The 26,056-nt window shown below is 46.0% G+C and overlaps 2 protein-coding genes across 4 annotated transcripts; one reads left to right on the top strand and one right to left on the bottom strand.

Moving 5' to 3' along the window:
- Window positions 1–383: 383 nt before the first annotated feature.
- On the bottom strand, window positions 384–13,217 carry LOC310705324 (CD209 antigen-like protein D). Of its 2 annotated transcripts, none has more exons than XM_083499968.1 (9): window positions 13,106–13,217; window positions 11,511–11,597; window positions 10,140–10,241; window positions 9,350–9,460; window positions 8,167–8,265; window positions 7,212–7,298; window positions 4,586–4,737; window positions 3,464–3,573; window positions 384–753 (listed from the first exon to the last, which is right to left on the bottom strand). In XM_083499968.1, the coding sequence occupies exons 3-9, from the start codon at window positions 10,225–10,227 to the stop codon at window positions 600–602; spliced, it is 801 nt and encodes a 266-aa protein (XP_083356094.1). In that variant the 5' UTR covers window positions 10,228–10,241; window positions 11,511–11,597; window positions 13,106–13,217; the 3' UTR covers window positions 384–599. The 2 variants fall into 2 exon arrangements, with proteins under 2 accessions (XP_083356094.1, XP_083356095.1); XM_083499969.1 differs by having other exon boundaries at window positions 4,586–4,662.
- Window positions 13,218–17,408: 4,191 nt separating this feature from the next.
- Window positions 17,409–25,261, top strand: LOC310705279 (zinc finger protein 202-like). Of its 2 annotated transcripts, XM_083499892.1 has the most exons (6): window positions 17,409–17,711; window positions 20,411–20,902; window positions 22,320–22,401; window positions 22,634–22,716; window positions 22,835–22,961; window positions 23,274–23,528. In XM_083499892.1, the coding sequence occupies exons 2-6, from the start codon at window positions 20,501–20,503 to the stop codon at window positions 23,408–23,410; spliced, it is 831 nt and encodes a 276-aa protein (XP_083356018.1). In that variant the 5' UTR covers window positions 17,409–17,711; window positions 20,411–20,500; the 3' UTR covers window positions 23,411–23,528. The 2 variants fall into 2 exon arrangements, with proteins under 2 accessions (XP_083356018.1, XP_083356017.1); XM_083499891.1 differs by lacking the exons at window positions 17,409–17,711; window positions 23,274–23,528 and adding an exon at window positions 23,538–25,261.
- Window positions 25,262–26,056: the final 795 nt, after the last annotated feature.

Raw genomic sequence — 26,056 nt, 5'->3', positions numbered from 1 at the left:
TCCTTGCTCCTTGATCCTCAGACCCCTGGCTTCATGACTCCTTGCTTCCTGACCCTTGGACCCTTGACTTCTTGACTCCTTGCTTCTTGATCCTCAGACCCCTGGCTTCATGACTCCTGGCTTCTGGACCCCCGTTCCTGCTCCCACCCCACCATCTTGCCCCCGGTCCTGATGTCCCCTGATGGGACTTTGGTCGCCCGTGAACCAGACCATGACACAGGCGCTGTCCCCCATTCTCATTGCTTGACATGCATGGTTGTCCTTATGTGCCTTGTAAGGTAGCGACCATGGAGATCAGACGGGGCAATGGGGCATCAACACACAGAGTAAGGAAACAAATACTGGTATTCATTGCAAATAAAGACATTAAACAGAAAACAGGCTATGACTGGACCCTTCCATTCTTTATTTTCGTAGGCAACTATGTTTGAGCTTGCAAATTAAGGTCTTTTCAATGTGTGTTTGAGGGTTGGTGCCAGAGAGTCCCATAATCTAGGTGGCAGGGTGTGGATTGTGCATTAAAACCGTGGGGTGATCTCTTGGTTTTGGTTTTGTGTAGTGATCATGGGTTCCAGTTACGTTCATCTTAAGGTGTCTTCTTAGAGCCAAGTATCATTAGGCACCTTCTTACAAATATAGTGTATTTGTAGATCACATTCGAATGCCATCCAGCATTTTTCATAGTAGCATTCATAGGACACTGCAACACAGTCATGGTTCGCTTCATAATTTGGCTCATAGTAATTCCAGTAGCTGAAAAGAAAAGCAGGACTGATCAATCAAGACTGGAAGTCTACTTCCTCACTCACTCCCCATGTCTTCTACCATTAAAAAGATGTTCGGCTCTTTCTCTCTTCACATCCACCCACAATTGTGATGGATTTTTCTCCCCAGATTTTAGAATTCTAACCATGTAAAAGAACAAAAAACCCACAACTGTAGGTCAAGACTATTTTCTTCTGATATGAAGTGATTCCTCATAGGAAACTACAAAAAAATGAGGGTATCACTGTGGAAGGCTCAGTGGTACACACAAGAACTTGCAGTCAATTTATTTAACAATTTTGTGTAGTATCCCATGCAGTACTTCTGCTATAGCCAGGATTTCCATTTCTGCAACAGAACCGCCCCTCTCTCCTCTTCATATGCACCCACATCCTCCTCAGATCTGCTGTGGACAATATTGGGTGTTGAGAGATCCTTACTCTCTTGTAGCAGAGTTAGCACAGTAGTTTTTGTTCTGAGCAAATAAAAACTTTGTTAGATTTGCATCTGCCATAATCCACCTCCTCTCACATCTATCACTCACCTTATGCACAAGGATGGCAGTGACACTATACAGAAACAAAAATAGCTAAGTCTACAACTGAAATACAAAATATAATCTATAACCACAAAGCCATTATAGAGATGGTTGGAATGATATGATATATATATATTCTAATCAATTATCCATAGTTGATAGCCCCATGCTTATTGTCACTTCTGGTAAGGCCTTGCATTCTCCAGTGTCAGTTGTACATTGAATCAAGTCCCACTACAGAACACTAAAATTCTGTGTAAATATATTCTAGAACTCCCCCATTTTTAACTCTCCATGAATCTATTCAATTGATATCAGTAATAATGGTGTAGTAGGCGTTGTTTTTACTCCCATGAGATGTTTGGGTTGTGTCAGGGAATTGCAGGCAGAGAAGGGGGAGAGAATTCTGAGATAAGCCTCCATTAATTAGCAGCTCTTCTTCCTCGGAAGAGGAAGGTGACGAAGGGCTGTCAGGAGGCAATGAATCTGAGAGGGGGGAGCCACTTCCGGGGCCCAGCCACTCTCGTCACAGAAGAAGGAAGGGGATTGGGCTCAGAAAGTGGATATGCTGGGGGAAACCGAAGGCTTCTTCAGTCGAGGCACCTGACTCACCATGATGGAGGCTGACTTTCAGAGCTCTTGTAAATAACGACAAGAAACCAATAAATCCTGTAAATATGGCTGGATTCCCAGACCCTTATCTCTGCTAGCACTCACCAATCATCCAACCTGACAGGTTGGATGTGCCCTTGGATCAAGTCTAAGTTCACATACAGCAGTGATTCACCAATTGGAGGTCCAAGGACCACCCACCCAGCGGCTCCATTACACCATTCACATAGCAAAAACTGCCACAGAGATATCCAAATGTTCAAAGGTAGAGGGGCCTATGGGTCTTGGCTTCTGAAAAAGAAGGGGTCTGTACTACTTAGCTAACTGGGAAGCACTGGCATACAGGGTTTAAGTTCCCAGCTGGCATTATCCAACTCCAATGGCCGTTTGTGAACTTTACTCAATGCCTTTGCCAAAAAGGTTAAGTGATTAGTATTGGGTGCATCAATGGAGATGAATGCCATTGGGTTTTGTTCCAGGAGAAAGCGACCCTCTGTTCATCCAGTCTTGGTAATAAATGCCAGACGAGCTCGCTGTTCTACTACCAAGCTGTGGATGAGTGAGATCTTACTCTGACCTTGTCAATCCATCAACACGGGTTGAAAAGAGTTGTTCGATACTTTAAGGGGAACCATGAACTGTCTTAAACAACCCAAAACTATTGGGGATCTGTCAGTGATTCCTGCTTTGCAGGGGGTTGGACTAGATCAGTGTTTTTCAACCTTTTTTCGGCAAAGGCACACTTGTTTCATGAAAAAAAATCACGAGGCACACCACCATTAGAAAATGTTAAAAAATTTAACTCTGTGCCTATATTGACTATATATAAAGTAATTCTCTTGAATAGGAATCAAATAAACACAAAGAAAGTACTTTATAATTACTTTATTATGAAATAGCAAGTAAACAGAAATGTGAAAAATTATAAAATACTTTATTTTTAAATCTTTCGAATTTTTCAATTTTTCCCACAGCACACCAGGCAACATCTCGCGGCACACTAGTGTGCCGCGGAACAGTGGTTGAAAAACACTGGACTAGATGACCCTTGGGGTCTTATCCAACGCTCAATTTCTATGTGTCTATGATTCTATCCAAGAGAGTGACGTGAACTATGCTCTCTCACACACTTGCCTCCTCTGCTTCTATTATTTTAGTTCTGAGATTGCTAGTTATTCAGATTGTTTAGCAGATAACTGTAGAAATATTTTCCTAAAGAGAGTGTCACTCAGTTTAGGTTCCTGCAAGTCCTTTTGCAGCTGAGCTAAGCAGCACAAACCATTGAAAAGGATGCCCTCGCCCTCTTCTGAATCACCACATTCATAGGTTAGAGAAGCAGGAAGAGCAGCCTTCCTGCCTCTCCAACCTTGAGAGAAGAAGCAGCCGCTCACCTGGACAATAATGTGGAGGAGTACATATGCAGATCTTTGGTAGTAGAGAAAAGTGCATGGCAAAATATATTTGGAGAGGGAACAGATCAATTATGTAAACAGAACCTGCAACTTTTTGGAATGCACGCCATTAACAAATGTTTCTTCAGAAACTTACTGGACTGCAGCCTCCATTCCTGACAGCCACGACCATTTATTCCCCTTGTCTTTAAAGACTCCAATCCAAAAAAACTTTTGATGTCTTTCTACTTGCTTGTTTATAAAATACTAGGGAAGGGGTGGAGAAAGAACAAATAAAATCTTTTAAGACAATGTCCTTTTCTCTAGGAGACTATAGCCCTTGACAGAAATTCAACATGCATAAAACAAGCACATTTTAAAAGCAGCAGGTGTCACATTTGAAGGTCCAATCCACATATCTTGAGGAAGCAGTGATCAAAACTACACATAGTATTCCCATCACCAAGAATAATTTCGTACAGTGGATGTGGTATTGTCCCCCTGATCACAATTATGATGATGATGGAATCAAGGAAGCTTCCCAAAGAGGAACTATTGTAGGGAAGGGTGACTTCACCTGCCCTCACCGAGACTGGCTACACATGTCTTCCAGTCACGACACAGAGTTAAAATTTCCAAATGCTGTAAATGACTGTGCCATAGAACAGTTGGTCTTGGAACCACCTAGCAGGACAGTGACCTGTGTGGCAAATACTCCAATTTCTGCCGCCATGTTTGTTGGTTGGCTCCAAAGACACTGGAATCAGTCTCCTTGTGGGATATTTGATGGCATGATGATGGAGTCTCACCCATGTCTGTGCCCTGTAGCAGCCCAGTAGCTCCTCTACCAGGGCTAAGGTGCTGGGAGAGGGATATACCCTGCAAGCTCCTCTAGAGTAATCTCCATGATACTCTCATGCCAGAGGGTTAGGGTGGTGAGTGATGCCTTCTTCCTAAGCACTCAGTACATCTCACAGAGGAAGAATTTACCGGCAAGCCAAGGGATAGATGCCCCTCAAGTATCTCCTCCTTCACCTCCTTCAAGACCTCCTTCCTGACTGCCAGCTTCATTCTATTAGAGCTCAGCAGCCCCAAGAAACCTCAGTGAGTCCCAGATGGTAGCAGCTGCTCCCTGCCCCACCCACCCCTTGGCTTGACTGGTGGAGTTGCTGTCTTGGCTGCATACAGGTGGACAGGGCCTTCTTAAATGGATGGTGATGATAGGAGCCTTTGGCTCAAGGAGATCTCCTACCTTCCTGTACTCAGCTTTGATGCTCACCTGTTCTTCCCTTGTTTCCACAGAAATGAGCCTGGCGCCCTCCTGCTCACAATGTTTTTGGGCATCCGTCCATGAGCCTATCTCAATAGAAAACCAATAGAAGGTCCTTTCATATATGACCCAGCCATTGTTCAAGTTTTCAAGAAGGGTATCTTTGAGTCAAACCATGTATGGAGGAAGTAGAGAGGGGGAAATAGGGAAATTAATGTTCAGTTTCTGTTAATTGATTCTCATGGGAACTTACAGATTCTGGCTTCACACAATTAACTCAAGGCAGTGTCAATTTACTCTTGGCAGAAAGCCAAGGTCTGCTTGACCTAGAAACTACTTACTCTGATTGGTTAACGACCAGCACTCAACTCTGTTATCTAGGAATGCTAGCACAGTTTGGTGTTAGGTATGTTAGGAGTAGGAGTAGAAGTGCTGTGTATGGTTATGAGAGAGAGAGAGAGAGAGAGAGAGAGAGAGAGAGAGAGAGAGAGGATTTATTTTGCTTTGTTTTGTATGCAGAAACTCTGCTGGTTTTATTTTTCCTTTTAATAAATCCTGTAAATAGTTATTCTGAGTCTAGCTGACTAGTCATTTCCACCTCGACTAGCTTCTTCGCTGTGCAGGAAAACTCTGCTACATTTGGGCTAAAGCCATTAGGGCTATGCCTGACACTTCAAAGTTCCATGAATTAATGGGGACCACCTTGTTTGTCTGTGCAGATTTCAGTTATTTTTGTTAAGTTCATTCCTGTGGCCACGTGATAACATATATTCATCTAGAAAGCTCAGAAAGATTAAAACAAGAAGAACATTAACACTTCACCCCATGCTGATGCTGCAGTAAATACCTGGGTGGGGAGAGCTGGAAAAGGAACGCAGTCAAGAAGCTTTTATTTGAGGGAACAGACCTATTTGTTTCTCTTCCTCTCTCCAGGCTCTCTGCTGGGGGTGGGGGTGGGAATCTGGAGTGTGTGTTCCTGGCATTGGGCAACTGGGACAAATGAGGGAGTCTGCTGGTTTACCACCCAGTTTGCTGCCCAGCAGTCTCCCTGCCTGAGCTGACAGGATGGATCCTGTGGGCTTCCCAAATTGCTCTGGGGGATTTTGGTGCTCCTAACGAACTTTGGCCAAGCTCTGGAACAACCTAATAATAATAATAATAATACTTTATTTATATGCTGCCCATCAGACTGGGTTTCCCCCAGCCACTCTGGGCAACTTCTAACAAATTAAAACAAAATTGGACACCAACCATTAAAACCTTCCCTGAAGAAGGCTGCCTTCAAATGTCTTCTGAAAGTCAGATAGTTGTTTTCCCCCTTGATATCTGGTGGGAGGGAGTGCCGCAGGGCGGGTGCAACTACCCAGAGGGGAGGGCCCTCTGCCTTGGCTTGGGCCATTGACATGATTGGCCCTCAGTGCCCATTCCTGCTTCATGCAGCCTGTTTGGCCCCCTGGTATACTGCAGAGGGGGACATGGGTGGCACTGTGGGTTAAACTACAGACTATGACTTGCCGATCAGAAGGTCGGCGGTTTGAATCCCTGCGACAGGGTGAGCTCCCATTGCTTGGTCCCTGCTCCTGCCAACCTAGCAGTTCAAAAGCACATCAAAGTGCAAGTGGATAAATAGGTACCACTCCAGCGGGAAGGTAAACGGCGTTCTGTGCGCTGCTCTGGTTCGCCAGAAGCGGCTTAGTCCTGCTGGCCACATGACCCGGAAGCTGTACACCGGCTCCCTTGGCCAATAAAGTGAGATGAGCGCCGCAACCCCAGAGTCGGTCACGACTGGACCTAACCGTCAGCTGTCCCTTTACCTTACACTGCAGAGGTTAGGGCAAAGAAAGATGCTGGAAGATGGCTTTTACGTGAGTGGAGGAAAAATCTGGTTGAATGCAATCGACTACTGGTGAGGGCTCATCATCGAGCCTACCAAGTGGCAGTGAAGGCTACAAAGAAGACCTGCTCTGCTTCCTCCATTGTGCCATCCAGCAGAGCTTTCCCGGGTAGCGTACGGCCTGCTACAGTCTGGCCCGAAGGAGATGATAGAACTAAGAGCAGCTTTCTGTGACTTGCTTGCAAAGCATTTTGACAGTTCAGGAGAGCTGATCTGAATATATCTAATGTTTCCCTAGGGTGGCTGGATGCGAAGGAGGGCAGCAGTCTGCTCTGGCGCTAAGAGTTTTCAGGTAGAGGAGGGGTTTCAGCTGGTGCGGAATCAGGGCAGGTTCCCACTGCATAACATTTTTTCAGCATCATAGGGTAGCTTGGGACGCGGGTGGCGCTGTGGGTAAAAGCCTCAGCGCCTAGGGCTTGCCGATCGAAAGGTCGGCGGTTTGAATCCCCGCGGCAGGGTGCGCTCCCGTTGCTCGGTCCCAGCGCCTGCCAACCTAGCAGTTCGAAAGCACCCCCGGGTGCAAGTAGATAAATAGGGACCGCTTACTTGCGGGAAGGTAAACAGCGTTCCGTGTGCGGCTCTGGCTTGCCAGAGCAGCGATGTCACGCTGGCCATGTGACCCGGAAGTGTCTTCGGACAGCGCTGGCCCCCGGCCTCTTGAGTGAGATGGGCGCACAACCCCAGAGTCTGGCAAGACTGGCCCGTACGGGCAGGGGTACCTTTACCTTTAGGGTAGCTTACCAATTTCTTTTTGCAGTTGATCATTTAAGTTGGCAAAATACTGCATTTCCTCCGATATGTTTTGAGCTGCAGCAAGTATTTCTAAGTCTGAAAGATTTGAAACAGTTTAAGGCAGGAGTATCTGAAATAACAAGCTGCAAATACCAGGAAACCATTTCCAAATACTTAAAAACACTCAAGCCTGAAACAAGAAGCTGAGCTCCAGGATGGATTTCTTATGAATATAAGGGCAGAGTTGATTCTCTGTGGCTGAGATCACCAACGAAAAGCCTCTGAAGACCCCTGCAGCTGGATCAGACCAAAGACCCATGCAGTCTACTATCCTGTTCTCATATTAAAAGTGGCTCATGAAGTATCTCTGATGTTCCCTTCCTATGTCCTCCTTTTCTGCTGGGAATCACAGGGTCACAAACCAATTCTGCCTTGAATTCCACAGGAAAGCCAAATATACAAAGAATACTTTGCAGTTTTCAATTATGCCTTGTGAGATCTAAGAAAATAGAGGCGCCGAAACTCTTTTAATAATGTGGGATATAATGTCAGTGCAAGGATTTTCCCTTGTGCAATGCGATCTTCAGCCCCCTTCCCTCCAATCTGTTCCAAAGTCGTCGTCCCCCCCATCCCCCCGGAGAGCAGCTTTGGTGATGGCATGCAGAGAGAAGTGGGGGGAATGTTCCCTTGTGCTAGTGCTAAAATCTTGCACTAGCACAAACATTGTGAGTTACAGTGTGATGGGGGAGGACAGCATTTCTAGTGGGGAGATGTGAGAATCACAACTGTCTGCTTTTCTTTCTGCTGAGCAATGAAAAAGTGATGAACTCTGTTGGGTGCTGAGTTTCATTGAATACATGTATTGCTCAAGCAATATGAACCCCAAAGTGAACTGCAAGAATTAAACTCTGTTTAATTTAAACATGTTACAGCAAAAGTGTGGATGTGCATATAAAATGCTTACCATCCTTGTCTTCGTAGATTGGATCAGTCCCAACAACCACAGTTCGTATCATATCCATCGCCACTTGAAGCTCCTCTCTCTTTTTCAGTTCCTTCCGATCTAAGAAGGAGGGAGGTAGAAAAGAAATTGTGTTCTGGCATACTAATCTGATAAGCTGGGGAAGGGGATACTTGGTTTCAAACTGCTATTAATATTGGATTTAAATTAACGACTTGTAACGTGCCCCGGGTCCTTAGGGAGAAGGGCTAATAAAAAATCAAATCAACAAAAACATGAAAACGACTTCTATTAATATTTTCTGCTCTCAGCCCTTAGATTGAGGGTTCCCAAGCCTTGATTTAAGCTGCCCTGGTCATCTGAAGTCCTGGTTCCATTTCACCAGATAGTTGGCCTTCCTTAGAGAACGTTAGATTTTTGGTGTCTAGATACACCTGTCCTCTTTGTCCTACAGACTTGCATTTGCCAGGTTGCCTCGTGCTCTCCCATATGCTTAAATATGCAAGTTCTTGGATCATTTGACTCCCTCTCCCCGAGCTTTGCTTACTTTAAAAATGAATTCACTAGGCAAATAGGCCATGTGTTCATCTATCCAGTGCTATTTTTCTAGAAAAAGAGGCACTCAAACTCGCCATTAATGCCTCCCTTGTTCTCTTAGAATGGAGACATCACCCACCTGAGAGGGGCCGGAACTGAGTCCTGGTGAATTCTGACTGAAAAAAACCCTGCATATATCTCGATATTTAGGTAGGCTCTGGATCCAGCCACATTAGCCATGGCCTTATCCTTTGCAGCCTGTTTTCCCCAAACACTTTCCTTGAAGGGAGTGGAGCCCTAGCAGAGGGCAGGGCGCCAAGGACCAGAAATGGGGGCTCTTCCACAGCAAATGAGGATTAGTGAGGAAAGGAGGATAGAATTGCAAGCTGGGAAAGGGAATTGTCCAGGATGTCCCGGGGACTTGTGTTAGGCTGTGCTTCTGTTCCAAGTGCTGGAACTCACTTATTCAGGGAGAACAAAACAGTGCCATTGCTCTCACTGGGTGACAGCTGGAACTCCCTCCCTGATATGAAAGAGAGATGAAAGGGGTAAATGGAAGGTGGATCCTGCCATCTCTTTTTGGAAATGCTATTGGCATTGAAGCAAAGCCCACGACAGAAGTATCACCATATGCCAATTGTGTACTTACACAGAATGAAAACCATCAGTGTCATGACAGTAAGGATGAAAATCTCAAGTACGATCAATCTTTCACCCACTGGAGATTTGAAGAAAGTAACCAAGTCCTGAAAAGCAGATGCTTGAAGAAAGAAAATCCTGCTTTAGCCATCAATAGCCAACATACCATTGCCACTCCAGGAAAAAGGGTTTCCATATGCTGTGGAATCCATCAGCCAGAGACACTCAACTGTTCAGGGGGTGAGCAATTGGGAGGAGAAAAGCAGGTGGAGACGAGATGCCATGCTGCTTGTGGAAACTTTTCTGACCAATGTCTGGATCAGAAGACAGGAGCCTTTGATACTACTTTCTGCCCCCCAGGCAAATGACAAGATGCTCCCTCCAAACACATAATTCCACATACACAAGCTGGGCTGGGCTGGCCATTGGCTCTTATCTCAATGTGGCTAATGGGGCAGCAGACTAACTGAGGAGGCGCAGTGCAGTTTGTGTGGTCTGCACATCTCTACCCACCCCAGACCTGCTACCTGAGGCAACGGCCTCATTCTGCCTAATTGTACAGCCATTCCTGACTGCACACACCAAAGGAACACAGCAGCCAGCAGCAAAGAGTAGGCTCACCCCTGGGGTTTCTATGGGGCTTAGTGGATCTCTGGCACCCAAAGAGCTGTGTGGGCTTTTCTCAGCACTCCTCCCTGGCACAATCCACTCCCTGCCCGTCTCTCCATCAACTTCCCTTTCCCGCGCATTCCTCTACTTTATGAGAAACCTCATCCCCTATGACTGTGCTGTATACAGACCACCAGTTTCGTTTGCTCTTGCTTTGCGCTTTCTGGACGCTATGTTCCTTCTGGACGCTCCACGCTTTGGAAGCGCTAGCTTCCCCATCCTCTTGGTTTTGTCTGAGTAAGAACAAGACAAGAACAAATGGAGAATAACACTAGGAGCACATTAGGTACAGAGTGGGGTCTATCAGTATTAGACCATCCTTTCCAGTAAAGAGGTTGTTGAGTCCAATATAACTGAAATATCTTTCTTTTTCTTTTGCTAGATCAATCTCAGTTTTGAACCAAAAGAAATGTTCTATATGGATTCCAATGCATTTTTGAAAATTGTTTTAGGTAATATAGCACATTCTCATTTTGCATCCTATTCTTCTCTAAACTCCTGGACATCTTGTTTGCAGGACTCCATTAAGATGTTCACCATTTACTAGATCTTGTGGGATCTATGAGGTCTTCCTATGTTCCTGGGTGCCAACTCCCTGCATAACAGGCATCACGGTCAATGGTTGAGGACAATGGGAGTTGTAGACCAATAACATCTGGAGGGTCACCACCCTTGATGGAAGGTAAAGGTAAAGGTGTTGTAAAACTAGCCCCATCGGGAGAGGCTGGCCCCTCTCCCTGCTCCCGGAGCTTGTTTACCGGTTGATCTACTCTGGCTGCCATCCCAGACAGTCCAGGCAGACCTTGATAGGCGACATTTCCCAGCGTGGAAAATGCACACCCCCTTCTCCCCCTTTGCAGGGGAAAGAAGAATAGTCAGAAAGTCCTTCTACATTCTGTTTATTTCTGACATTACAGCACTACAAGAAAACATGTCCGATCACTTCAGTCTCCTTCCAGCAAGTGACAAAGACTTCCTTTACATAGGCAACAGGAAGGTCTCATATTACACACAGAACACAGCTTTGAGTAGCCTGTGAACTTCTGGGAACATTCTTTCCCACAGCTAGCCACATCACATGATGTAAACATCAAGCTAGCAGTTTGCAGCTGTGTTGTATCCATATCTTAACAAAAGGGACTCCTGACCATTAGGTCCAGTCGTGGCCGACTCTGGGGTTGCGGCGCTCATCTCACTTTACTGGCCGAGGGAGCCGGCGTCATGTGGCCAGCATGACTAAGCCACTTCTGGCAAACCAGAGCCGTGCACGGAAACGCCGTTTACTTTCCCGACAGAGTGGTACCTATTTATCTACTTGCACTTTGACGTGCTTATGAACTGCTAGGTTGGCAGGAGCAGGGACCGAGCAACAGGAGCTCTCCCCATCGTGGGGAATCGAACCGCCGACCTTCAGATCGGCAAGTCCTAGGCTCTGTGGTTTAACCCACTGCGCCACCCGCGTCCCTTTGATGGAAGGTATATACATTTAATTATAGAACTACCTCCTGATCATCAGAAAAGATGGGGTACAAGATCCAGTCTCCGTGAGATGCATAGAAATCCAATTGAATGGAGACCATGAGTTGGAACTGGAAAAGAAGCAGAGAGGAAGCTCTCCAAGTCTGCCAAGACCCAGCCTGACACCTGATGCTGTGGCTTAACGAAAGAACGAAGAGGGCTGTTGTCTAATTCCGTTTTGAAGCCATCTGAGCTAGCAAATGGAATTGCAAAGACTTGCATTTTCTGGATCTGGACCTGGACTGACAAACTGGGCCCATGAACCAGAGCAGGGCACCAGGGAAGAAAACAGTATGTGGTGCTTCTGATTTGCAATGTAGCTGTAGCTTTAATATAAGGAACGTGGCTGTTTGAGAAGAAGTGAAAGGATGGGAACGTAATTTCTGCTCACACCCCCTCCAGGAGGTGGGCGGGGTTTGCGACACAGCAGGGAGCTTACCTGCCAGGTGCCACCCACCTTGCTGCAGAGTGACTGTCACCCCGCCCCCTTCTCAGCAGGACAATGGGCCCCCAGTTGGGGGTGGGGTGAGGGCCAGAAAAAGGGCCGGTGCTCTTCAGCCCAGGCTCACTTTCTTTTCTTCCTTCTGGATGCATCGCTGGACTTCACTCTTGGTGAGGTAAGTGTTCCTCTTGTTCATGGCTTCCCCCCGGGGATGGGCAGGGGATTGGGGCCGTGGTGGGGCCTGCTTAGGCCTTGCCGCGGCCCCCACCTCCTTCCCGGCGTCGGGGCCAGGTCATAGCTGTCAACTTTTCCCTTTTTTTAAAGAGAAATCCCCTTATTCCGAATAGGATTCCTTGCAAGAAAAGGGAAAAGTTGGCAGCTATGGGCCAGGTTGGGGCCACCTGGGTGGTGTGGCCTGACTCAGGCCCCCGGAGCAGCCTGCTGGGCCTTTTTGAAAGAGAAACTTTTAAACGAGTGCGTGGTTGAAGAAGGCACTTGCCCAGCTCCCCTCTGCGCCTCGGAGGGCGGGTTTGAGCACGCGCAATGCGCCGCCCTCCCGCCCTGCGCCGCCGCCATCTCGCGCTCCTCCCTTTTGCGCGCGCTGCCCCGCCGCCGCCCCATTGGCCGGGTCCTGTCAGCTGATCCTGTGTTATTTCCTGTGTGTGTGTGTGTGAGGGGAGAACGGAGAGAGAAACCTCGGCACCACCACCGCGGAGCCGCCCCCGGCTCAACGCGGATCCTTGCCGCCGCCGCCCCGCCTCTCGCCGCCCGACTCGCCCGCCTCCCTCCCACGGCACACCAAGTAATGTCTCGCGGCACACTAGTGTGCCGCGGAACACCGGTTGGGAAACACTGCTCTAGATTGTCTGGTGGTTGCTATTGGCCAAACAGCCATTCGGGGGCGCTGGCAAGACAGCACCTGTACACAGCCCTAGAATGTACCACCAGTCAGTTTCATTGGCTGGCCCAAAGTTCTAGTACTGTATTTAAAAGAGAAAAAACATCTGTACAGTACTTTATAAAAGCTCCTGATCATTTTCCCTCTTAGTGACCTTTTGGCCCTGGAATGAGACCCTGCAAATATCACAGCTCATAAGGAAAGTGTTCCACCCTCCAGACCTTTCTCTGTTTGGATACCTTGGTGTTGCCATATAACAATCTTTTCTCTAATTTCTTCCTAAGAGTGTTTCATCCTCCCACTGGCTGAGAGCCACCCCCCTTGTGATATCAGGCATTCCAGAACTCCTCCCATTCAGCATTCTACATTAAGCATAAACCCAGGAAAATGTTTCCCCCCAGATCAGTTACACTACTTCTTTTTCCAATCCTTACCTCAGTTGCTGTATAAATAAATAATTTTATAATTATTTATTATCATTAAACGTTTATTATCATTACAGTCAAACATTGGTTGTTGAACGTCATCCATTCCGGAAGCCTCTTCAGTTTCCCAAATGTTCGACAACCGAGGTGCGGCTTCCGGTTGACTGCAGGATGTATTATTTAAAGCATTTACATCCCCCACCACTAGGTGTCACTGCAGTCAGAGCTGCAGCCCCTTCTATTATTTTGTCTATGGTTCCATTTTAAACAGGCTAAGGATGGTTCCAGTAGTAGATAGGTAGCCGTGTTGGTCTGCCATAGTCAAAATAAAAAAATTCCTTCCAGTAGCACCTTAAAGACCAACTAAGTTAGTTCTTGGTATGAGCTTTCGTGTGCATGCACACTTCTTCAGATACACTGAAACAGAAGTTGCCAGATCCTTATAGAAGGATCTGGCAACTTCTGTTTCAGTGTATCTGAAGAAGTGTGCATGCACACGAAAGCTCATACCAAGAACTAACTTAGTTGGTCTTTAAGGTGCTACTGGAAGGCTAAGGATGATGGATGATTCAGCTTTTCTTTATAGTCATCGCCAATTTGTCACCCTCTCTTCAATTCCTCAATGCTTTCATTTCTCCTTTTCCTCCCCCTTCCAGGGGCTTCTTACCCAAAGAGGCTAGGGGCACAGGGCACCAAGTTCTGAAGCGCACCAGGGAAGAGGCGGAGGCCTTCCGGCATCAGCTCGCCACCCTCTCCTGCCTCCACCATGCCGCATCAAAGCAGCGCCGTATCCGGAGCCTCTGTCTGCTGTGGCCACCGCAGCCCGAAGCAGCCAGCAGAGCCAGGAGGCGCCGCGTCCAGCCTCTGCCTCTTTCCGGCTGGAGGAGCCACCCTCCAGCCGCTGCCCACTTCCTCCGGCCCCACCGGCAGCGTCGTCCTCTCTAGAGCCAGGGAAATGGGGGGGCACCGGAGGGAGCTTTGCACCATGGTGCCCGCCAGATATGCTTAAGATGGCCCTGCCCCCTTCTTTGCCGTTCACAACGTTCAGCCAAGTCTTTATAGCTCCCTTGGGTTCCGTTGGGTTCTGCTTACTATTTTAATCCTTTTGCCTTCTCTGTGGCTTTGCTCAGAGTGATTCTCCGTGGATCCAAGCACCAGGATTGGGAGGAAGGGATCTAGCGATTCCCACCCCCCACCCCCCACCCCGCTCTTCATCTCAGCGTTAAAAGAGATTTAGGTCAGTTCTTAAACTTTGCTGATCTGTTTTACTCACTTCAGCTAGTATGCAGGAGCCAGGAGGCTAAGCCTCACTTTTTACTTCGATGTAAAGCTCTTTAATTGCAATTAGATAGATCGTGTTGCCACGGATCTCTGGCAAGTAAATTTTTTTAAACTTTCGGCCGAGATTTCTTAATAAAAATGTATAACCTCTGCATCCACGAGCTTGGAGTTTTTAGTTTGAGATCCTTTTTGGTCCGAATCTTATTTTATTTTTTTGAGATGCAGGGTCCGGCTGCTCTTATAAAACGGAGAGTTCAACACTACACACTTCAGTCCTTGGGGCGTCTTGCTGCAAGGTTGGCCCGTTTTTTAGCGCTGAGGTTCTCCAGTCCTTCTTCCACTCTTGTGCTTGAAGCTCTGGAAACCCCTTTTTGTGCTGTTTGGTGCCCTTTTCGGTCTGAAGTGTCTTCTCAGACCTTTTTGGGAGCAGCCACTTCTCCCTGTGTTTTCCTTGCCTTGCTGCGATCGGGAGGTGCTTGATCCAGCAGGAACATTTCCCCCCGACCTGATTGTGAGAGTGCTTTGCCGGAAGTCTCCGATAAAATTCCATTGTAGTCTACCATTAACATTATTTTCCCATCATATTTTTCAACCAGCTATTTTTCAAGCTTCTTTTAAAAATCCACTTTTTTCCATTTGAGGCATAAATTCCAACTGTCGCGCAGCGTAAATTAATAATGCAGAGTTTTTCAGTGAAAGAATAAGAGCTTTACTGAGTTAAAGTAAACTTCTTCATAAACAACATGGTTCCAAACAGTTTGACTGAGATTACATGCTGACTCTGCTCACAACTGAGGCAGACTGACTCTGACTGAAATCTTCCTGAGAACACAGAGAGAGAAAGGCTGCTACTTATAAGGAGAATGAGTCACATGTCAGAGTGACTCAACAGTTAGCAGTTAGGCTTGAATAACTTTAGTAGGCCCGAATGATTGTGCAGTCCCAGCACTTCCCAGCCTGCTTTGCTGCTTCTGCTCTCACATGACACTGCTTGTCACATGACACCAACCACTATCATTTTTGTCTCAGCTATCGTGTCTTCCACCTCAAGAATCCTTTCTTGGGTCTAATCTTGAATTAATACATAAAACCACCCTCTCTCTCTCTTATCTGACAAGATGAATTCTTGACCTACAAAGGTCATCACTTCAATTTGTTGGCTCTTATCCAGTCCGTTATCGAGGCAAAACACTGCTCCAGAGCATTGACTGCCTGACCTGCAGATGTCAAGGAGAAGGAGAACTGAGTGTCACCAGCAAGTTGCTGACAATGTGCCCCAGATCTCTGGATAACCCCACCTAGTGGTTTCATGTTTCTTAGGGGATAAAATCAAACCCCAAGGAACCCCACATTGAAGTCTCCATGGGTCAAAGAGCACTTCCCAAGCATCACCCTGTGGAGATGCTCATCCACAAAGGACCAGGAGCACCACAAAGCGGCGTCACCCACCCCAAACTCAGACGGAGGACACCATGGCCAGTGGTGATGGTATTATTATTATTATTATTAATTTGTGTACACCCATCACCATGGCAAGCTCTGCGCAAGGACCAGGACCCAGGACCAGGTTCTCAGATGGGCCATCAAGATCTTTTGAAATGTTGACACCACTATCCCAGGTGAGGCCCAGGCTTAGAAAGGAAGCTTAGCCTGTATTTTTCCACTGGCCCAGAGTCTTCCCTCCAGTACTCCAAATACAGTGGTACCTCGCAAGACGAATGCCTCGCCAGACGAAAAACTCGCAAGACGAAAGGGTTTTTGGTTTTTTGAGTTGCTTCGCTAGACATATTTCCCTATGGGCTTGCTTCGCAAGACGGAAACGTCTTGCAAGTTTGTTTCCTTTTTCTTAAAACCGTTAATAGAGTTGCGACTTGACTTCGAGGAGCAACTCATAGCACGCGGTGGGGTAGCCTTTTTTGAGGTTTTTGAAGACTTTGGTGATTTTTGAAGCTTTTCCGAAACCGTGCTTCGCAAGACGAAAAAATCGCAAGACGAGAAAACTCGCGGAACGAATTAATTTCGTCTTGTGAGGCACCACTGTATCAAATTCCTACTATTTATTAATTTCAAGGTTTAGGGGTTCCCCTATAACACCATGTAATGAAGGCCTCCAGTGAGCCTTCCTGGGAAGAACATTCCCCAAATTGGGAGCCGCTGCAGAAAAGGCCTGCTCTCATGGAGGAGGCAGACAAAGAAGGGTCTATGACAGGGGTGTCCAAACTTTGTTCAAAGAGGGCCAGAATTGATGAAGTGAACATGCGTGATGGCCGACCAAAATCATTGACCTTTTTAGCATTGAAGTTGTTGAGCTTTTTGGGGAGATTTTACCCCAGGAAATAAACTGCCACTGCAGCTGGATTAAACAGACCGGTGGGCCAGATTAGGCCCCCGGGATGGACTTTGGACAAGCCTGGTCTAGGATGACGATGGTAAGGTCCGTGTTGGTTCATACAAGTGTGAATGCTTTGAAGTGGACCAAGCAGCCTCTTGCGAGTAAGAAGGCTCCTGGGGAGCTTTCTCAGTTGCTGGTGTAACCCCTCCACTCCACTCGTAGTAAAAGTATAAAGAGGGAACCGAAAGAATGAGCACACTAACTCAAATACTGGGGTGAAGAAAATGGGAAATATTTGCTCTTGTTCTTGTGTGTGAGAGAGCAACCTCAGTAAAACTCAGAGTGAATAGGATTTCCACCCTAAGTCTTAGAAATGTTAAGAAAACTTTTGCCATAGGTTTTGGAGTTTTAAAGTCCACCCCCCCCCCCGCCCGCTTGTTTAAAATTGGCTTTGGAAACTTCAATTCTAAATTCAGAAGCTGCTGCCTAACTTTAAATGCAAGCGTGCTTAATTTTCTGACGATGTCTTCCATGTTTCCAAAGGAGAGAAAATTCTTCTAAGAGGCCGTGAAGTTGGGTCTGATCAGACTAAAATAGACGGGAAATTTCAAGAAAGAGGAAAAAATAACATTGTGTTCATTGTTTGAGAGAGGCTGGGAAAATGCCATCTCCATGTGGTGGCAGTAGCAGCAGCGGAGGGAACTTGCATAAATGATGGAGGGGGGAACCAGAGAGATGGCTCTGTCCCACAAGGCCACACAATGAGCCAAGGGAAGAACATGGCAGTTGGTGTCAGAATCTTGAGAGGTGATGTGTCATTTGTCTACTTTTCATATGTTCTATGTTTTAAATAGAAGGCTGTATATTGTCTCCCTGCTTATTTAACTTATATGCGGAATTCATCATGCAGAAGGCTGGGCTGGATGAATCCCTAGCCGGAATTAAGATTGCTAGAAGAAATATCAACAACCTCAGATATGCAGATGACACAACCTTGATGGCAGAAAGTGAGGTGGAATTAAAGAACCTTTTAATGAGGGTGAAAGAGGAGAGCGCAAAATATGGTCTGAAGCTCAACATCAAAAAAACGAAGATCATGGCCACTGGTCCCATCACCTCCTGGCAAATAGAAGGGGAAGAAATGGAGGCAGTGAGAGATTTTACGTAGCCAGGGGGGGCAGATCTCCCCCTAAATGCATAAAAAAATAATACGAATCTGAGGTTCTGCCAAGCGAGAGAGGGCTGAGCTGGAGGGACTTGGCTTTGCAAGGGTTAAAGGGAACCGAGCTGCCTTCCTAGAGAGGACAGGAAGCAAGGGGGGCCAGGTCCTCCAGAGCCAAAGCCCCTCCCTCCCCAGTCCTTTCCTTGCTTTGGTGTCTCTCCTGGGATCTGGTGAGTCTCCTCTCTCTCCCCCCAGAGGGTGCGGTGGGGAGACGGGGGGGGCAGGGCTGCAGCAGGGGAGGGGGCCTGGGGGGGGCCTGATCTGCTCCTGCGGGGGGGGGACCCCAAGTCAGGGAGGAGAGGGTCCTGCCAGGGAGGGGCCAGGTCTGCCACGCTCTCCTTCCTGCAGATCAGAGGATCCCAAACTCATTTGCCCCCCCCCCCTTCAGAAAAGATCTCTCTTCTTTAAACAAAGGAGTCCCTGGGACTATAACTCTGTGTGACATCGCTCAGCCTCATTGCACAACCGAGGAAACATCTGCAAATGGTTTTCCAAAACCAGAGGAGGAGGTGGACTAGCCCCCCCCCCAAAAAAAAAGGGTGGGAGAGAAAGGCCAGGAATAAAGAGAGGGATCCCAGCCCAGTCTGGCTGCTGCATTGGGGACCAGTTTCCCAGTGTCTCCCAGGGCAGCTCCCCACGGAGGCCACTGCAGCAATCCCCTCGCACCCAGAGCAGGGCATCCCAGGACCACATCCTCTCTCTCCCAAAGGGGTTGTTGCTGGCAAAGCAGCCGAGCCAGAAATGAGCGCTGCTACTCACTGAGCCTGCAGGGACTGTGTTAAGCTATCTAAGAGAATTATTATTATTATTATTATTATTATTATTATTATTATTATTATTATTATTTCCTGCCTAAATTTCAAGGGAGATGTATTTGACCCCACTTACTTGGCTCTCTGGGGTTTTCCAGATACATACCTGGCCCTAAGAGCAAAGAAAAAGGGACCCCACCCCAGGAGTCTGTCTTGAGAGCGGCAGAGAGTCCAAGTGCAAGAAAAGGAGACAGAAGCAGGGGAGTGGGGGTGGGGGGAGAACAACTCGTGAGGACCCCCACTAGAGCCAAGCATCCATTTTCCACAAGATACAAATGACTTCCTTGTCAGTCAGTTCTGACTTCATGCATTGACTGGAAGGCAGGAGAAACCAGGATGATTCTTCTCCCAGAAATCCTTTCAGTTGCCTCCACATTTTCCATTGCAATCTTTCTTCTAGGAGAGCTAGAGGCTGCTTCCTCCTCCTCCTCTTCCTCTTCCTCCTCCTCCTCTTTCTTCTCCTTTTTAAAAAGGCCCTTTTCACCTGGCCTAGGGGGTGAGGCCAAGACTCACCCAGCCCTACTGTGTTAAATATCTATTCTGTAGTTGACCTCCTTTGTAATGTTTTATTTTGATATCTTTAAGAGAGTATTTGTTTTCTGTTATGTTGCTTTGACTATAGTCTATATATTTGACTTTCTTTAGCTTGCTTTATTTCTGTTTTATTGATTTTGTGGGATGTGAAACTGCAGTCAAGTAGAAGATTCCTACAGGGGACACATTAGGGGATGTTTTCTACCACTCAGGAGAAGACTTCCTGTTTCCTCCTGAGCTGGGACAGACTTCCACTACATGTGACTTGAAGAGGGTGCAGTCTGTTGTACTAGCATGGAGGAGCACACGGCCTCCATCTTCTGATCAGTGTGTCTTCTCCATTTTGTATGTTGCTGTGTGTTTGGAGAAGTGACTCTTTAGTGGCAGTCATTGGGACTAATTTCTTTATGGAATAGTTCTAGTTGTTGTGTAACCTAAGCCTGCCTTCAGGGATATGTCTGTGAACGTGAACAAATCTGTGAGTAAACTACTTTTATATTAACGTGAATCAGATTATTGGGCTTATTCGTTTAAAAGGGATTGGAAGGGATCTTACCAGGAAGTTATTTTTAATAGTAAGACTCAGAAGAGTCAGCAAGAAGCTGATCGCTGCGTAATCTAAAAAAGGGGGATGTATGGAACTCTGCTAGAATATGGAACTTGCTAGTGCATGTTAGGAAGCATATCATTCAATAATATATCTTCTTCTAACTCCCCAATTATCTCCACAGATTTAATATGCTGTAAACCGCTTTGAGATTTCTCTTTAAAATATAAAGTGTTATAGAAATTTAAATAAATAAAATAGCTCATGATTTGGGCTGTGGTGCAGTCCAGCCCTGGTTCCCTCCAAGACTCATCCATGCTTGCTCAGGGAACCTTTTTCTTCTCCTGATCTTAGACAACTTTTGTAACTGAACAATGTATTTGCTTTGTAGGATTTGTAGCGCCTCTCCTTAAGACAGACAGAACTTGGCAGAAGCCCAAAGGGTTCCTTCCGATCTCTCAGAGGCTTCCTGAGAGCACAGATGGATGAGCGAGACTCAACTTGCCCTGGAACAGAAAGAGGCCATGCCATCCAAACTGGGAGCAGTGGGGGATTCTGGGAAAACTCTGTGCAGAAGATCCTGGGTGAGGAGGACACCCTCCGCTCAGAGGTGCAGAGCCAGCAGTTGAGGCAGTTCTGCTGCCAGGAGGCCAAAGGACCCCGAGAGGTTTGTAGCCGACTCTACCACCTTTGCCATCAGTGGCTGAAGCCAGAAAGGCACACGAAAGCTGAGATGCTGGACCTGGTGATCTTGGAGCAGTTCCTGGCTGTCCTTCCCCCGGAGATGGAGAGCTGGGTGAGGGAATGCGGAGCGGAGACCAGTTCCCAGGCGGTGGCCCTGGCTGAAGGTTTCCTCCTGAGTCAGGCAGAGGAGAGAAAGCAGGTGAGAGAGACTTTCCTCTGGATACTCCCAAGGGGCTCCAAACAGGACAGAGAACATCCCATAATGGTCTGCTGATGGCCCATCCTTTTTCTGAGAAGGTGTCCATGGAATGAGTTCTGACATCCTTAAAGCTGTTGGCCCTGACATTCATTTTTTATTTTTTATTTTTTTAATATATTTTTTATTAGTTTTCCAATATAAAACTATACAAAACAAAACATCCAATTTATCACCAACATCTTTTTTTTTACTTCCATCAACATGTCTGATAATTCTCCGTCTTGATCACTTCTTGCACATTTCTTAATTTAATATTGCACTACAATAATATCTTAATTTACCTTATTTTTTAAACAATATTTCTACCATACATTCTCACAGAGCTTCCTGAAAGCTTACAAATGTTATCTGGTCATCACATATAGTTTTCATATAATCTGTAAATTTAATCCAGTCTTCAGTGAATCTCTGGTTTCGTCGGTTCCAGATCCGTCCTGTTAATTTATCAAGTTCTCCGTATTCCATTAATTTCATTCTCCATTTTTCAATCATAGGTAATTCTTCTTGTTTCCATTTTTGGGCCATTAGTATTCTTGCTGCCGTTACTGCGTATAAAAATAACTTCCATTCTTTCTTATTAATTTCATTTCCTATTATTCCTAATAGAAATGCTTCTGGTTTCTTAACAAATGTATATTTCAACATCTTTTGTAACTCATTATATATCCTTTCCCAAAAGCATTTCACTTTTTTACACTCCCACCACATATGGTAAAATGTTCCTTCTTTTTCTTTACACTTCCAACATTTATTACTTACTTTATAAATTTTTGCTGATTTTACTGGTGTTACATACCATCTATATATCATTTTCATCACATTTTCCTTTATTATAGTACACGCAGTAAATTTCAGTCCTTCATTCCACAATTTAACCCAGTCTTTAAATTGTATATTATATCCAAAATCTTTGGCCCAATGGATCATAACCGATTTAACCTCCTCGTCCTTTGTATACCATTCCAATAATAATTTATACATTTTAGACAATTTTTTTGCGTCATTATTCAGTACTTCCAATTGATATTTTGATTCCTTGTCGGTAAAACCTCTTTCTAATACATCTTTTTTAAACATTTCATTAATGTTTTCGTCGCCTCCAAAGGAGGTTACCTGGCGGTCGGGGGAATCGCAAAACGGCTGTGCCGGGATCCTGCCCCCTGGATCTCCTTCCAGGGGTGTTTTAGGGGGCTGCGGCGCCCTTGCAGCACCCCCTTTTTCCTCCCAAGAGCTGGATTCCCTCTCCAGAGAGAAATCCCGCTTGTCTTCGCTCCCGCGATCAGCCGGAATTCTCTCTGACATTCATTTTTAAATCCTTCTCCCCATTCTCTCTTTTGAATCCTTGTTTCTTTTTCAGGGAAAGGATCTCTTTGCAGAAATGGACCAGATTTCTTCTGAGGCAGAGAGGCCTCCGCTGGACACCAGAGGGAGGCAGCTGGGTAAGGAGGGAGGATTTTTTTCTCTGTTTGGTCTCATTCTGTTGGTTTTCCAACTCATCAGAGGAGGGAAGATATGTTTTTTCACACAGAACATCTCTAATGCACCCAAATATCCAAATGCACTCAGCAGGCAAGACTTTCTCAAAGGCCCCTGTGTAGTTTGAGATGCACTGATTCACCTGTGAGACAAGAAGGCACTCTAGGCCTCCCCCTTACCTTTTTCCTCTTGCAGGTAACACAGTGATACTGGCTAGACCTGTTCATCCATCTCTGAATGGGGACAGAATGGAAGCAGCGGCTGTGGAACCAGATCAGGTCAGGGGAAGCAGCCTTGTGGGGACAGAGGCCAAGGGGTGGAACAATGTCCTAGCTCAAGGAGTGGTGGTGAACAACAGTGTTGTCTCAGAGTAGGACATTTCCCTTCTTCTTATAGGGTCCAGTGTGCTTTGAAGATGTTGCTGTTTGTTTCACGGATGAGGAGTGGGCGTTGCTGCATCCTGACCAGAGAGCTCTGCATAAGGGCGTCATGGAGGAGAATTCTGGGATCATGGCCTCTCTTGGTAAGGCTCCTAGTGGAATCATAATATCAGTTTTTAAATTCAAAACTCCATATGTCACGAACCTCATATATTTTCACAGACCTCAACAGCGCCCCCTACAACACTGGATATTACAGTATCCCCCCCCCCCAAACCCCTTGAATAGTAAATTACTGTTTTTTCTGTGAATGTTCTTCCTCCCGTTGCAGCTTATTAAACAAGCAGCAGCCTGGTCTGAACTCCCCAGGCCCTTTTGACTGTAAACTTCAGAGTTGTTAGGGAAGTTGAAGTAGCTTCTGTCAGGTTTTCAGTTTTTGTTTTTCCTCCCGTCAGTCTTTGGTTGTCCAAAGAGAAGAGTGACATTGGAAACGGAGGGATGCCATGATGGAGCCAAACAAAATCGATTCAAGAGAAGAGCCAGGCTTATCGAATCACAGGTTCCCCAAAGGATGTCAGTTGATCCCCGTTAATTAATGCACCCAACGCTTCAGAAAACCATCCATCTAACCCACTTGTGTTATTCCTCTATTACCAGAGTTAACAAGTATTCTTCATTTATTTCTCCCTGAGGCGCTAATCCACTTCTCTTCATTGCAGATAGTGATGGACTGGAAATTAACAACATGGGTGACCATAACAAAATCCCCACAATGGAGAAGCTGAATAAATATCTTGAATGTGGGAAAAGTTCCTTTTCCACTTCCCATCAAAGAAATCCCATTGGGAAGAAAGCATATCAGTGTGTGGAATGTGGAAAGAGATTCAGTCAAAAGGTCAATCTCACTTCCCATCAAAGAATTCATACAGGGAAGAAACCATATCAGTGCATGGAATGTGGAAAGAGATTCAGTCAAAAGGTCAATCTCACTTCCCATCAAAGAATTCATACAGGGGAGAAACCCTATCAGTGTGTGGAATGTTGAAAGAGCTTCACTCAGAGCCAGAATCTCACTTCCCATCAAAGAATTCATGCAGGGGAGAAACCCTATCAGTGTGTGGAATGTGGAAAGAGCTTCAGTCGGAGCTCCTCTCTCACTTCCCATCACAGAATTCATACAGGGGAGAAACCCCATCAGTATGTGGAATGCGGAAAGAGCTTCACTGATAGCTCCTCTCTCACTTACCATCAGAGAATTCATACAGGGGAGAAACCCTATCAGTGTGTGGAATGTGGAAAGAGCTTCACTTATAGCTCCTCTCTCACTTACCATCAGAGAATTCATACAGGGGAGAAACCCTATCAGTGTGTGGAATGTGGAAAGAGCTTCAGTTTCAACCACCATCTCACTTCCCATCAGAGAATTCATACAGGGGAGAAACCCTATCAGTGTGTGGAATGTGGAAAGAGCTTCACTCAGAGCCACAGTCTCACTTCCCATCAAAGAATTCATGCAGGGGAGAAACCCTATCAGTGTGTGGAATGTGGAAAGAGCTTCACTCAGAGCCACAGTCTCACTTCCCATCAAAGAATTCATGCAGGGGAGAAACCCTATCAGTGTGTGGAATGTGGAAAGAGCTTCAGTCAGAGTGCCCATCTCACTTCCCATCAAAGAATTCATACTGGGGAGAAACCCTATCAGTGTGTGGAATGTGGAAAGAGCTTCACTCAGAGCCACAGTCTCACTTCCCATCAAAGAATTCATGCAGGGGAGAAACCCTATCAGTGTGTGGAATGTGGAAAGAGCTTCAGTCAGAGTGCCCATCTCACTTCCCATCAAAGAATTCATACTGGGGAGAAACCCTATCATTGTGTGGAATGTGGAAAGAGCTTCAGTTTCAACCACCATCTCACTTCCCATCAGAGAATTCATACAGGGGAGAAACCATATCAGTGTGTGGAATGTGGAAAGAGCTTCAGGAGGAGCTCCTCTCTCAGTTCCCATCAAAAAATTCATACAAAGTTCCCAAAACCCTTCATTATACAGCTTTCAGCACCAGGGAAAAACTCATCTCTTTAACCAGTCCTTTGGCTGATTGACATCTAATGCCCTTTTACAATGTGGTGGGGAGGTGGGGGTTACAGGTTTTGGGGGCGGTGTTTTGTGTTTTCATTGTGTGATTTTATGTTGTAACTGTCCTGTGACCTGTGAGTGTAGGGAATGGGAGCCAACTCTTAGAGTCTGAGGGCTCTTTGCCCCCCAATTAGATATGTGAGGGGGCCACCCCCCAGTTCATAGGAATAGCCATTCAAATGGCATGCTTGCACCGCATCCTGTGACTGTTTAACTGAGGCGGGGCTTACTAAACCCCTCCTATATTTTACTCAACATGGCACCCCTACTATAGGGTGCTATAGAAATGAAATAAATGCATAAATAAAATAACACCATCTTGATTGCCTTCATTTGCACATGTTCCAGCTTGTCAATATCCTTATTATTATCATTTTATAATTCATGCACCCTTCATCTGAAGATTTCATGTTGGTTCACAACATAAACAGACAGGTTGAAAGCATGGCTTTCTCAAAAACGAGTCAAACTAGAGAAATCTCTCTTTTTTCTTTTTCTTTTTTTGGATGGAGTTACAGACTGTTTCTCAGGGGACTGCTGTGGTAATAGTGCATCTTAATTTCAGTAAGGTTTTTGACAAAGTCCCCTGTGATATTTATGTGAGGAAGCTGGTAAAATGAGGCTGAATGAGGTAACTGTTAGGTGGATTTGACTGACCGAACCCAAATTTTCCTCCATGGTTCCTCCTCATCCTGGGGAAAAGTGACAAGAGGGGTGCTGCAGGGTTCTGTCCTGGGCCCGTTGTTGTTCAACGTCTTTATAAATGTCTTGGATGAAGGAACTGAGGGGATGCTCATCACATTTGCAGACGACACCAAACAGGGAGCGGAGGCCAATGTGGCAGAAGGTAGAATCAGATCAAGGGCAGGAATAGTACCACTTTATTCTGCCATGGTCACGCCCCACCTAGAATACTGTGTTCAGTTCTGGGCTCCACAATTTAAGTATATTAAATTTTGTTTGCCAGGGGAAATCAAGAAGGTGAGGGGACACAATCCATATTCCTTTTATAACATGTGGCCAATTTTATTGAATATGTAAGTTGTTAAGACTTTTGCCGTAATCCACCCAGCACTCATGGGAAAGTGTGGCGTGATCTTTTAG

The sequence above is a fragment of the Podarcis liolepis genome (assembly GCF_965112155.1).
Source record: "Podarcis liolepis genome assembly, chromosome: 4".
In the NCBI taxonomy this organism is placed as follows: Eukaryota; Metazoa; Chordata; class Lepidosauria; order Squamata; family Lacertidae; genus Podarcis; species Podarcis liolepis.
This window is presented reverse-complemented; position numbering and strand designations above follow the sequence as displayed.

What these genes read in the sequence shown, in the direction of transcription:
- LOC310705324 (XM_083499968.1), bottom strand. Translation starts at nt 10,227, where the DNA reads ATGGGGAAGCTAGCGCTTCCAAAGCGTGGAGCGTCCAGAAGGAACATA. An exon ending in AATCTACGAAGACAAGGATG is followed by an intron (nt 7,299 to 8,166) that starts GTAAGCATTTTA and finishes CAAATCTTTCAG; the next exon opens with ACTTAGAAATACTTGCTGCA. An exon ending in GGAATGGAGGCTGCAGTCCA is followed by an intron (nt 754 to 3,463) that starts GTAAGTTTCTGA and finishes TTTTCTTTTCAG; the next exon opens with CTACTGGAATTACTATGAGC.
- LOC310705279 (XM_083499891.1), top strand. Translation starts at nt 20,501, where the DNA reads ATGGATGAGCGAGACTCAACTTGCCCTGGAACAGAAAGAGGCCATGCC. An exon ending in CACCAGAGGGAGGCAGCTGG is followed by an intron (nt 22,402 to 22,633) that starts GTAAGGAGGGAG and finishes TTCCTCTTGCAG; the next exon opens with GTAACACAGTGATACTGGCT. An exon ending in CGGCTGTGGAACCAGATCAG is followed by an intron (nt 22,717 to 22,834) that starts GTCAGGGGAAGC and finishes TTCTTCTTATAG; the next exon opens with GGTCCAGTGTGCTTTGAAGA.